General features: G+C 34.6%; 3 protein-coding genes, 1 non-coding gene and 1 pseudogene across 5 annotated transcripts; 3 read left to right on the forward strand and 2 right to left on the reverse strand.

Annotated features, from left to right (window-relative positions):
* Window positions 1-2638: 2638 nt before the first annotated feature.
* Window positions 2639-3497, reverse strand: T23B3.5 (CYLiCin homologue). Its single transcript, NM_059518.5, has 3 exons — window positions 3363-3497; window positions 2808-3318; window positions 2639-2760 (listed from the first exon to the last, which is right to left on the reverse strand). Exons 1-3 carry the CDS (start codon window positions 3449-3451, stop codon window positions 2725-2727), a joined length of 636 nt encoding a protein of 211 aa, NP_491919.1. The 5' UTR covers window positions 3452-3497; the 3' UTR covers window positions 2639-2724.
* Window positions 3498-3849: 352 nt separating this feature from the next.
* Window positions 3850-6012, reverse strand: T23B3.6 (G_PROTEIN_RECEP_F1_2 domain-containing protein). The gene is made up of 6 exons (NM_059519.7): window positions 5638-6012; window positions 5507-5589; window positions 5186-5272; window positions 4525-4818; window positions 4302-4478; window positions 3850-4180 (listed from the first exon to the last, which is right to left on the reverse strand). Exons 1-6 carry the CDS (start codon window positions 5720-5722, stop codon window positions 3905-3907), a joined length of 1002 nt encoding a protein of 333 aa, NP_491920.2. The 5' UTR covers window positions 5723-6012; the 3' UTR covers window positions 3850-3904.
* Window positions 6013-7308: 1296 nt separating this feature from the next.
* On the forward strand, window positions 7309-7636 carry T23B3.9. Its single transcript, NR_132559.1, has 2 exons — window positions 7309-7411; window positions 7479-7636. It is a non-coding gene; the product is annotated as an Unclassified non-coding RNA T23B3.9 (non-coding RNA).
* A 306-nt stretch (window positions 7637-7942) lies between these two features.
* T23B3.8 (Ovule protein) lies at window positions 7943-9524 on the forward strand. The gene is made up of 4 exons (NM_001313507.3): window positions 7943-8049; window positions 8095-8718; window positions 8808-9239; window positions 9314-9524. The coding sequence occupies exons 1-2, from the start codon at window positions 7963-7965 to the stop codon at window positions 8272-8274; spliced, it is 267 nt and encodes an 88-aa protein (NP_001300436.1). The 5' UTR covers window positions 7943-7962; the 3' UTR covers window positions 8275-8718; window positions 8808-9239; window positions 9314-9524.
* Window positions 8605-9420, forward strand: rmd-5 (annotated as a pseudogene). The gene is made up of 4 exons: window positions 8605-8607; window positions 8650-8718; window positions 8808-9239; window positions 9314-9420. Coding segments are annotated over exons 1-4 (611 nt in total).
* Window positions 9525-12049: the final 2525 nt, after the last annotated feature.

Consider the following 12049-nt stretch of genomic DNA (forward strand, 5'->3'; position numbering starts at 1 on the left):
GTAATTAGATTCTAGGAATGTCCTTAAACAGGGCATAACACCTAAAAACAAGTGAAACTTCTAGGAAATGGAATCATGAGAATAGGGAATTCCTGAACAATCAGATAAAATGTATGATTTCAATTGAATTCACTAGGCTTTCCATGGGGAACTTCAAGAACACAGGGAAGTATGTTAATTAGTCTGTAAAATACATTTCCAATTAAAACCCAGACTGGAACAACCAGGTCTCTTTTGATTTAGTTCAACTAGTGTTATTAGGCGACGACTACCTGTTCAAAAACAAAGAATAATAAAAAGTGTGAAACATTTTTAAAAAAATTTAATTGTTGGAGCAGAGGGCTTCTGTTTGAAAAAGTCTGGGTTGTATTACTCACATTATAAAGCAAATTTCCAGTATTTTTGCATTGAGAAAATTCCAATGAGGTTAATTTCTGGTTTTTTTTCTGATTTTCATGGATTTTTTTGGAATTCTGTCAAGAAATTATAAATGTTTTTGTGAAAAATTTTTACAAGGAAATTCCCAATAAATTTCCAATTTGATATGCAGAGAGAGAGAGAGATAGCTAACTTTGCAGTATCGAAATCTTACTGAAAAACTCGGAAATTCAGAACTTTGTTTTTGTTTTTTACTCGAGCGTTTGAATCGACTGTTTCTTGAACAATTCGTGTTTTTGGAAAAACTCTGAAACATACAATATGCGCTACCTTTTTCCAAAATCACGCTGGAACCAACAGCTCACTTTAAAAATTAAAACTGTGCATTTTTGATCACTGGAAAAATTTGCCGTGCACAGAGCATGAAACTGAATATTAATTTTTAGGATTTAGAATATTTAATGTTTTCTATGAACGCGGCTGCAGCGGAGATGATTAAAAGGACGATTGAAATTCAAATATCAGAAGAAACTTTATTTGTTTTCGTAAGTTTGTGGTTTAGCTTTTATACTTGAACGCAGATATTTTTTTTACCGTTCGTAGTGGGAAGTGATAATTTTCTCCACAATAAATTATCCCGAGGTTCGAAAAACAGTATGTGTTTGAGGACTCTCGGAGTATTCTCGGAGTTTTGAAAGTGTTAAATTCCAGATAACGTCGGTAATTTTTCAAAATTTTACTTAAGATGGTTTTGAACTGACCGGGCCTCTGTAAAATTTCTTAAATAAGATATGTTACAATAATCAGCACACAACTTTTCTGTGAAAGTAATTTTGTTAGTTAAAAAAGAAACCAACGTATATTTCAAATCATAATATTTGCGACTTACGAAAAATAAATTTGCACAACGTTTATGTAGTATCGAAAACTTTTCATATGCAATATTTTGACCTAAGAATTGATCTTAAAAGTAATAGAATATTCAATCAGAAAATGAAGGTCATGCAGACACAATTAATCTCCTTCAAGTACTTTACACATTTTTCTTTGAAAAGGTGGCGTGGCAATCGGCTTATAGTGTATTTCTTCGTTGTGCTACCTAGATATTTTCCAACTTTTTTTGCGTAATAAATAATTCAAACTCCTTCTAATTTTATTTTTCCTTTCCTAACAACGTTCCTCTTCTTTTTCAGTTAATTGTGCGTTTGGCGTATTTAGGTCTAGACTTCATCCTTTTTAGCCATAACACTTTGTTTTTTCCCATCACCTGATTTTCTATTTGAGGAAATAAATCCCTAAAGAGAAAAGTTAAGAATGAAAAGTCGGTCATGACATACATTTTGATTTTTGCTGCTCTAAAATTGAAATGAATTTTTTGAGAGAAGAATCTAAGAAGAACTTAGAGAAAACACGTCTATAGGGAGTTTAGATGATGGATGGATGGACAAAGACAACAAGGAAGACAAGGCTCAAATAAATTTCAAAGTGAAAGGGAACCTGGTAACGATGGCGTGGCATTCGGAAGTGCTTTTACTTGAGGTGACCTTCTTGAGACACACATCAAAGTTTTAGTAAGGATCATGAGCAAGGATGTTGTCGAAAATACTAGATATTTCGATTTTTGGATGTTGCTCATAGAAAATCAATAAAATATGTTGAAAAATTAGATAGTTAAAGAGTATTCCTCTGCAAACAGAGGAATTATTGAAAAATTGATTTATTCGAAATTTGCAATGTTTCATTAATAAGACAAAATAGAATTGCACGACACAACTTTACAGAGATACACGGCAATTCCCTTCAAACATGATAAAATTCAGTATCACTGGGAACTGGGAAATGAGAACTGGATAAAGCCAATCTATATCTTATTCGAAGGATGAATTTTCAAGTTTTTACTTTTTTGAAAAAAAAAGTACAGGGAAAGGCTACATTTTTTGGCGGACCGAACAAAATCGTACGGCCGTTATCCGCTTTTCCCTGGGACGTTCTGATCTTTTTTGTTTATATTTGTTTTCAGTCTTATATTCCCTACTAAAATAACTACACAAACCGAAAACAAAGATGGAAAATGATCCCGGGATTACAAACAGTTCCCCGGTTCATCGTTACGATTTGAATAGACCGCACATGTTATTAAGTATACGCCGATAGTGTTGAATGACCGAACTTCTGAAACGACATAGACGGATAAGAAAAAAACTTATATACATTAAACAAGAAAATTCGAAATATAATATTGATTCGTTTCAGATAAATTCAATTTTAAACTAGTTCATTTTCACGAAGTTATCACGAGAAGTCAAGAGATGGCGAAGATGAGTAGAAATGGCAGAGATCCAGAAGTTACCAGAAGTAGTTCTTTTCGTCGTCTTTCTTATCCTAAAACAGATTAATGAATTCTTGTTTTAAAAGTGTTTTAAACTTACGTCGTCTTTCTTTTCATCTTCCTTCTTATCATCCTTTTTATCGTCCTCTTTTTTGTCGTCCTCTTTCTTTTCCTCGTCCTTCTTCTCCCGCTTTGACTTTTTGGACTTTTTGGATTTGCTCGACTTCTTGGATTTCTTGGACTTTTCTTTCTTTTCATCTTTCTTTTCGTCCTTCTTTTCGTCCTTCTTTTCATCCTTCTTGTCATCCTTTTTCTCTTCATCCTTCTTTTCATCCGCATCCTTTTTCTCGTCCTTCTTGTCCTCGTCCTTCTTTTCATCCTTCTTATCATCCTCTTTCTTGTCTCCATCCTTCTTCTCTTCATCCTTTTTCTCCTCTTCCTTCTTATCTCCGTCCTTCTTCTCGCTCTTCTTCTCACCATCCTTCTTCTCTCCTTCAGCAGGAGCCGCGGCAGCTGCATCTGGGGTCGGCGCCGCTGGAGCAGCTTCCGGAGCAGTGGGTGGTGCAGGTGCTGGTGGAGGTGGGCCCATTTTGGAAGCCGATTTTGGCGGTCTAAACAAACTTTCGGTAAAGGAAATCTATTGTCACAAACTCACGGTGGCTTCTTCTTTCCTCCACATCCAATAAGTGCAGCAAGTGGGGCAACGAGTAGAAGTGCAAAATGCAGGTAGTCGAACGGGCTCATCGTCTTTGAGTCGTTTCGTCGAGCTTATTCGAGTGTTTGTATCAAGTGTGAAATTTTGAACTGAAGATTTCTACCGCAAATCACTCTTTTATATACATTATCAGTGTTCTAAATCTTCACGGGCACAATTAGAACATGACGAATTTATTCCCCTGAAATATTAATTATTTTAATCTGAGTATGGGTTTAATAAATGTCTAATATGTTTTTCTTATTTTCCCGTGAAAAGTTTATTTTCATTTCCATTTTGTTAATTTTTGTTTACTGTTGTTCTGCGAGCACTCACATTTTTAACCTTTGTGAGTGCATACAATCTCAAAAGGATGAAACTTCAATTTGATGCTTTGCCCGGTCGATTCATAATCGTGGCGCAAGCATCGACTGGGAGATAAACTGGATTTTTTTAACAAACATGATTTTATTCTGTGAAACAAGTTTTGCAAAATCATTTAGTTATTGATTGGAAGTGACGGATGTCTTTGCCTTCATTGAACTTTTTCTTGTGTTGGTGATGGTTTCCCGAGTGAAGATATCCTGAGCTGTTCCAGAATGTGATACTGATGAAGACGATTTCTCGTTGAAAATGAGTTTTTTGTTACAACTGAGAAGAGCCAATGGAATAGCAACCTGTGGAGCACATGAGACAATTTCATCAATTCGGCTGAAAAAGGTACTGAATGTTTCGCTGTTGACGGCAAACACCATGATAAGGTGAACGACGAGGGAGAGCTGAAAATATTTTATTGAATTCTAAAAATGGATCTTCGCGTAGTCAACTGTTTCAATTTTCAATTGTATAATACAAAATAAGCACATTTCACAAAACTGCTAAATATTTCAAATTGCGTACCGTATATGTGACTAAAATGAGCATTCCAATCTTCAAAGTCTTTCTCTCAGCTCTATCAATAAGTGATTTTGTTTTGTCACTTGTAACCAACTGCCTTTTGTCACGGAGATTGTTATATGCTACTACATAGAACACAATTGACAACAGTGGCAATGCATAGACGGCAATTGTGAATGGCTGAAAATTTAATTGATGTTCAAACCCTTAAGATTTTATTTTTTACCTCAGCAGTGCTAGTCGCCATCATTTGAATTGTGTTTGTGGCAGCATCATAATGAGTATAGACTCCACATAGTTTCTGATAGAGAATAGACAAAACAAGTGAGAGAATTGCAACGAAAGTCAATGTTCCACGAACAATCCAGCATCCCCATGCATTTATTACTTTTCCTGGATAGACAAGAACCATCATTCGGTTGAGTCCAGCATAGAAGAGCCAAATGGAAGAGGCAATGCAGGTGAACATATTAATGATCAAAATGTCCTGGATGTACCAGCAACTGTCGAAATCATCAGACTGGAAATGAGGCAAAATATTTCGGGGATTTATGGAAAATTTTCAACTGAACGTTGCCGACTTTTTGAACATGTTTTCGGGTAAGTCGCCAAACTTTGAGAGGAAGTTGAAAAATATTGACAGAACTTTCACCATATTTCAAAGCTAGTGTAGGTCATTTCTAGAAACCTCTGTTACCCATAGATCTGTATGGTGTGCATTAGATTTTATATGACGCATTTCATGCCTACAGTAATCCCATCTCGCCTCACAATCAGTAATTTAATAAAGTATGTTACACGCATAGACCAATAATTCAATTTTCCTAAGTCAGAACAAAAAGAAAGAGAACTTTGATTCAAAAGATTTCAATTGAAAGAGATCTTACCTTTCTATCCATCATCGTTGCTAGAGTTCCCAGGGCATTGATAGCCACGAAAACATTGAAAGTTCGCATTATAATGTAGAAACAAGCCTGGAATTCAATATTTTCCAAATTGAAAAAAACTTATAGGAAGTGTTTTTATGAAGTTTAAGTTCAAAAGTAAAAGTTTTCTGGACACATGGAGGTTACTACTGGCCTATTGGCCTATGTCCATGCCTCCGGTATGTTTTCTGCATTGTTCGTGAATTTTTGGTGAACGTATATGTTTTTAAAACTGGATTAGTTTTTAATACAAAAAATATTAATTATTCGATATAAACTCACTTTATATTCTGGTTTGATAGCTCTCCAGAGAACGATAAATACAGAAACATTAAGGAATACAATGAAAACGTTCAAGACGATTTCTGCAATGAACAGAGCATTTTCAGCTGTTCCTAACCAAGCAGGTGAACCTCCATAGCTTCCCGATGGAATAGCAGGCCATCCAGGAGAAACTGGTGATGTTATAGTTGAAGAATCAGTAAATTTCATAAACATCTTGAAAGATGCTTCTGGGTTGGAAGAAAAGTGAGAAAGTCCAACGCAAAAATGAGATTTTTATAGTTGGCTGAGAAGGGGGTGTGTTATCGACCAACGCACGGTTAATTATATATTTGACACGAGAGGTAATTTGGTTTTATTCCGCGCGTTTTTGCTGACATTGTGCTGATTTGGAAGGGATATGACTGATATCTCGTGATAAGTGATTTTTGTTGTGAAAGAGAGCAAAGTCTACGGAGGTTGATTGGTTTAGGGTTAACTCAGCAAAGTTGGAAGGTGTGTTTTGTAGATTTAATTAGCTTTTCATTCACAGGTTATAACTATGGATCGAAAACCATACAAAAGTTTGCAAACTGGTTTTGGAAACAATTTTTGAGAAGATTCAAAAGCGATTATTGGACATGAATTATCTAGTGTTGTTTACATAAAATTTTAATACCTACAGGTCGGATAGTGAGAACGTTTTTGACTATGCTATGTTTATACCAGCTGTGCGACAAACAACAAACGGCTAAAAAAAAGTTGGTCGAAAGATCGGCGAATGCCGAAAAAATGTTCGGCATTTTTCGGTATTTTTCGGCATTTGTACACAATTGTGAAAAGGTTTTTTTAATTTAATCGAATTCAAGTTTTTCACATTCATCGGTTGAAACATAAATCTCCAATTATTGTAGTCATACCCTTAAAAAGTTCTTTCTGCGAACAATCAAGGGACATCTCTGTTGTATCCAAAAAACTTAAGTCACCTGTATTCCGAACACTTTCAAGAAAATCAACATATTTGAATTATTAGCCATATAGTGGAGATATTCTTTTAGTCGATACATCGTCACCCCACCATAAAACCCTCAAACATGTTTTTGTCTATGGATTTGTCCACGTGTACAATTATTTTGAATCATTCTTGCCTCTGATATCCTTTTTTGACTATCCCAACAGTCTGGTCGTTTAAATATAAAATTGATCTTTGCTTTACAATTTAAACCAAGACACTCCTATCAAGCTTTGCAATTGAACTATTTAGATTTAGAAAATACAAGAAAAAACAATAAAACATCAAAGATGCCGAAAAGTTGCCGAAAAATGTTAAAAAAGGGATTTTTCTGCAACCGGCAATGCCGATCGCCGGAAAAAGATAAATTTTCGGCAAACGGCGTCCGCCTTTTTTTTTTGGTAATTTTGATTTTGGCATGTCGTTTAAATTTCAAATCCACGGACTGCATTGGCTTTTAATGGTTTAATTATGTAAGTACATACTGAATACTTGTGGATAAATTTATCAGCGGATTCTGCAAAACTATAGAAACCAATTTCAAAAGTTTAACCTTTTTAAAATTCAATACTAGTTTCGTTGCTTGTTAATAAAGTACATTTCCGAACCATTAATTTTTATCAATAATAACTCCATCTGAATTCAAAGTTTATTTTTTCTTGAATTGTTATTTTTGGGGGCATAATCAGTTATTAAATCACAGTTCATATAATTTCCATCTGCAACATTCGTAACAAAATTATGCTCTGCGTGTTGTATTGGACACAAAAAATTGCGAAATACCTCAGAGTTTTGATCGTGGTTTTTAATTTAGCGTGGGTGGTTACTTCAGTCCATGGTCTACTGAATACGATGCTGATGTCGTCTACAATTTCTATTCAATAGCTTACAGTATAAAATGGACGTTTAACCAAGTGAGATATATCTAGATAAATATGAAATGCTAGATGCATTTTCACATAACGATACACATTTTTTCAGGAAAAGTCAACGATATGGTTTTGGGAAAAATTAGTTATTCCTGGGATTTAAAACATAATCTCTGCTCAATCCGTGTGAAGACGCTTTCTGTGACGTAGAAAATACTGTAATCAATTAACAATATCTGTTAAGCAATACCGTATAAAACTACTTACTATTTTAATTTTATAATTTTTATACTATTATAATTTTATTTTAAATTTGTACTCTCCGTATCAGTGGCTTTCGATTCATATATTTTTCAAGTCGTTATCGTTTGGAGTAACAAGAATACTCCCTAGTTAGCGAACTTCTTTATGATTTCTTGAAGTAAAAAAAAAGAGCATGCGTGATAATCATATGTTTCTGAAAAGAAAAGATAGAGATTACAATTTTCTTGTTCGGACTCATTAGAGTGCGCAAGCAAGCGTATCACACTTCTTCGAAACTTATCATTCTTCCTTAGTTTTTTTTTCAATTTCAGTTTTTACCGAAATAACTTTCAATGGCTCAGTCAGTTGAGCCAAAATCCAGCCTACTGAAAAATCTGCTGATTGAACCAAAAACAACGATCTCTAAATCAAAACAAAAGGTAATCGTTTTGCATTCTAAATTTCCTAAAATATTTTTTGTTCAGCAAACTATTCCATCGATATTATTCCAACCTCAGTATCACTACACATATTATCCACCAGCTCCATGGCACATACTATTGCACTCATCATTGGGAAAGCGATCTCATTTTAAAAGTAAAGAATATATCCCACAGTCGGATATTTTCTGGATGCGACATCAGACTGGAGATCACAGTTTTTGATTTTCCAAAGAACATTTACAGTAGAACATGTTTATATGCATATTATATTATAGTAGTTCATGTTTTGTGTACCATTTTCTTTTTTTGCGCCATAACAAACTGCTTTGAAACTGAACTTTTTGAGCTACGTTGACATTTTCTTACCTGATTCATTTAATTGGAACACTTTATAGTTAATTTCCAAGAAAAATTTTAAAGTATCAAATTTCAAAAAAAAAACGCGGCTTCCCTATTCCCTAATTCTTGCAACGTGCCCTGCCATCGACTCTTTCCCCTCTTGCACTTCCAAATCAATCATTTTCCGCTGTTAATCAGTACCAATCAACCACCATGGTAAGTTTCTTCCAATCTCCAAATGTTTAGGCTCTTTTTCAGAGTTTTGATGAAATTGACAAGACTTTCGGAACCAAGAACCGCGATCAAGGATATGATTTGCTCAAAACGGTAAGTTTCTGACTTGAAATGTACTATAGAGAATATAGTATCATTTTTGAAGTATGTGTTATTGAGAACTAAACATTTTCTATTTTCAGCGACTCGACAAAGGTGATCGTTTGGTGGAAATCTTGTGAAGACCTACTCAAGTTTGCTGAAGAAGCTGTCCAGAAGAATCCAAACCATTTCAAGGCATTGAAGTGGAATGCTGTGTTGACTGGACAAGCGACCGAATATATGGCAACGAAAGAAAAGTTGGAATGTAGTAAGAAGTTCAAGGAATTGCTCGACAAAGCTCTTGCTAAGGAGCCAAAGGATACGGCTCTTCTCCATTTGCGTGGCCGCTACAAGTACTCGGTGGCATCTCTGACATGGCTTGCGAAGAAGCTTGCTGTCACGTTCTATCAGCAACCACCATCACATTCTTATGAAGAGGACAACGAGGATTTCCTGGCTGCTTTTAAGGTCAATCCAAAATGGATGAGAACACCTTTTATCTGTCCAAATGCTACGTGGCAATTAAAGACACGGTAAGGAAGATAGATACGTGTAACATTACACATTAGTCTCATTCAAGCTTCTCAAAAATCTTTGATAATTCCAGAACAATGCCCACAAGTACCTCACTGAAGTGTGCGACATCGAACCGTATCCCGACGCTGAACAGGAGTTTGTCGATGATGCAAAGAAGATGTTATCTAAGCTTTAAGCTTATTCAGTTTCCACATGAAAAGTCGAGCCAGAACATTTAAATAGCATCCACAAATGCGTTCTTGTATTGTAGAAATGTAGAAAATAAAACGTTTGAAAATGTATCTGTTTACTGGATTGCAATCAAAGGAACCGAATATTTCCGGATTTCCGGATTTCCGGACATTAACTTTAGGAAATAACCTTTCCCACTTTTGAATTTATTCCATATACATTTTGATAATTATTCTCTTCGAAGCAGAGGTCCGAAATTTTCGACAATTGCCAACATCGTCGAAAATGTTGAAGTTGCTGAAAATTGACCCGATTAGCATTCTCATTGAGAAAAAATTATAACTATAACTGAAAACTATTTTATTCCAAACGCATCAATACATTGCTCTCACATTCTTGTACTTCAGAAATGAAAGGCCAAGTAATAGAATGTATAGTAGATATACGAAGCAATTTCCCGGCTATATACAGTCTGTCTGACCCAAATACTTAATATAGATATATGAAACAACTATTTTTCTATTAACTACTGTTCAAATACTCTTCCGAATGAGTATACCTGCTGTTCACACACACACACACACCCAATCCATTTTGAATCCTCTTGAAACTGTCCCTTTACAATTAGCAGCAGGCTCTGACCTCAATACAACTGCTTGTTGTTGACAGGTTGGACACTGTAAGAGTGTGTGTACTTTTGAGAGAGTTTCGAGAAAAACAGACCGACATCGGAGAATGAGTCATTGGCGATCGTTTGGACACCCTCCGCGGTAATATTTCGTAATTCAGAGGAGAAAATATGGCCTTGACAAGGTCAGACGGCAGACAACGCCGACATTTGCATACTTTGTTCGCATTGGTATTCTTTACGAAATTGATTGTGTTTTTCTAGGATTCCATTTTTTTCTTTTGTTTTTTGTAAAACTGTTTCAATTTCAAGTTTTTCAGGTATTATTTTAAACAGTTAGAAAATTATCTGAAAAACGTTTTTAATCTACTTTAATTAGTATAATAAGAAAAGTGTATCTTATTTTTCATTGCCTACCTGCCTATTTGCATTTTGACAGAAAATTCGGTGTTCGGTATTCGCCTTGTGTTAATTTGAATATGCCGTATGGTAAATTGGAATTTCGTACTCCAAAAACTTCTCGGTTTTTTTTTTTAATTTTCAGACAACGTTTTGATAAATTACCAATTTGTTGGCCAAAAAAACGTATTTTTGAACATATCAGGCTGGACATAAAGCATCCAACTTCTTCTATGATGAATTTGAATGTGAATAAGCTTTGAAACTCAGATTCCAATTCAATATGAAATTTTGAATTTTATTTTGGAAAAAGTATATTCGCTTCAAAATTTGAAGAAAATATTGTGTGTTGGAATGGAGTATAAACATATTTGTTCTGATACTATTGGAGAAATGGTGCATGTTTTTTTTTATTTTCCTACAGAAATAGTAAATATTTACAATTGAATTATTAAAGTGATGATGTTTAGAATGATAAGTGAAAATTGAGTATAATATTGAAATAAATTTTAAAAACATTGGAAGAATACTAGTTGGTATGCGAAAAGCCTATGCAGTAGTTTATAGTTTGTTAGAGTTTCGAAACATTTTCCATCTATTTCGAAAGTTAAGAAAAAGTCAAAACAGGTCCTATAATATATAATAAAGAATGACTCACTTCTTTAGAATCCTTCTAGAAATCAAAGCATCTTGTTTTTGTATTAACTGTTTCCTATTTAGTTGGTTGGTGAGATGATTCATCAGTATCCCATCTTTTTCCAATATTTCTCACTTTTGTTTGTTTCTGATCGTTCATCGTTTTTCCCCTTTTTGCAATATACACACATGTTTCATTTGTGTCTCTGTCTTTGAGTTTCTGAGTTGTGAGCAAATTTAAGTTGAGCACTTTGTTGAGTAGAAAGTTGAACAAAAATGCCACCAAAAACAAAAAGAATCGAAAGAGCAACTTTAATAAACGCTATGTTTCAATTTTGACTAATATATGTTTGAATTACCTCCAAAGTGATATTCCACGCCCATCAGCGACTTCGAACAACACAATACGCTCGATTGGTTCAGAAGTGAACGGGCAAATTTCTGATTAGTCCTGCAGCACTCATTTTGAAAAAAATTAAGCATTGAGAACAAAGAATTGAAAAATTTCGTTTTTCAAAGCTAGATTCCTCATTCTATTTTTCCTTGATATTTCTGAATAAAATACTTAATTTCGCATATTTTCCCCCGTTCTTGCTCACTTTCCAATTTGCCTACTCTTCTTACCTTTCCTCCCTTCTTCAGTGACACATTTGCAGACACATGCACACATACACCACAAACCCATAAATATTCATTTTCACATTTCGAATTGACAATATTTTCATTTTCCCTTCTACTTTTTCTCCTTCTTTTCAATTCTGTTTGTATCACACGACTTTCATTTGTTTTCGGGTGTCTGGTTCATTTTTCCCCACCGTTTGTACCCTTCCTATCTTTACACGTCAGTATGTTTCGAAATTTGAAGTTTTGTTGACTTTTTCAGAAGTTATTTTCGTCTTTTTATAATGTTTTTTGGTGATTATCTAGCATTATGCTCTTGCCACTCTCAGTGATCATTTTTCGTTCTTATTG

This window comes from Caenorhabditis elegans, chromosome I (genome assembly GCF_000002985.6).
Source record: "Caenorhabditis elegans chromosome I".
In the NCBI taxonomy this organism is placed as follows: domain Eukaryota; kingdom Metazoa; phylum Nematoda; class Chromadorea; order Rhabditida; family Rhabditidae; genus Caenorhabditis; species Caenorhabditis elegans.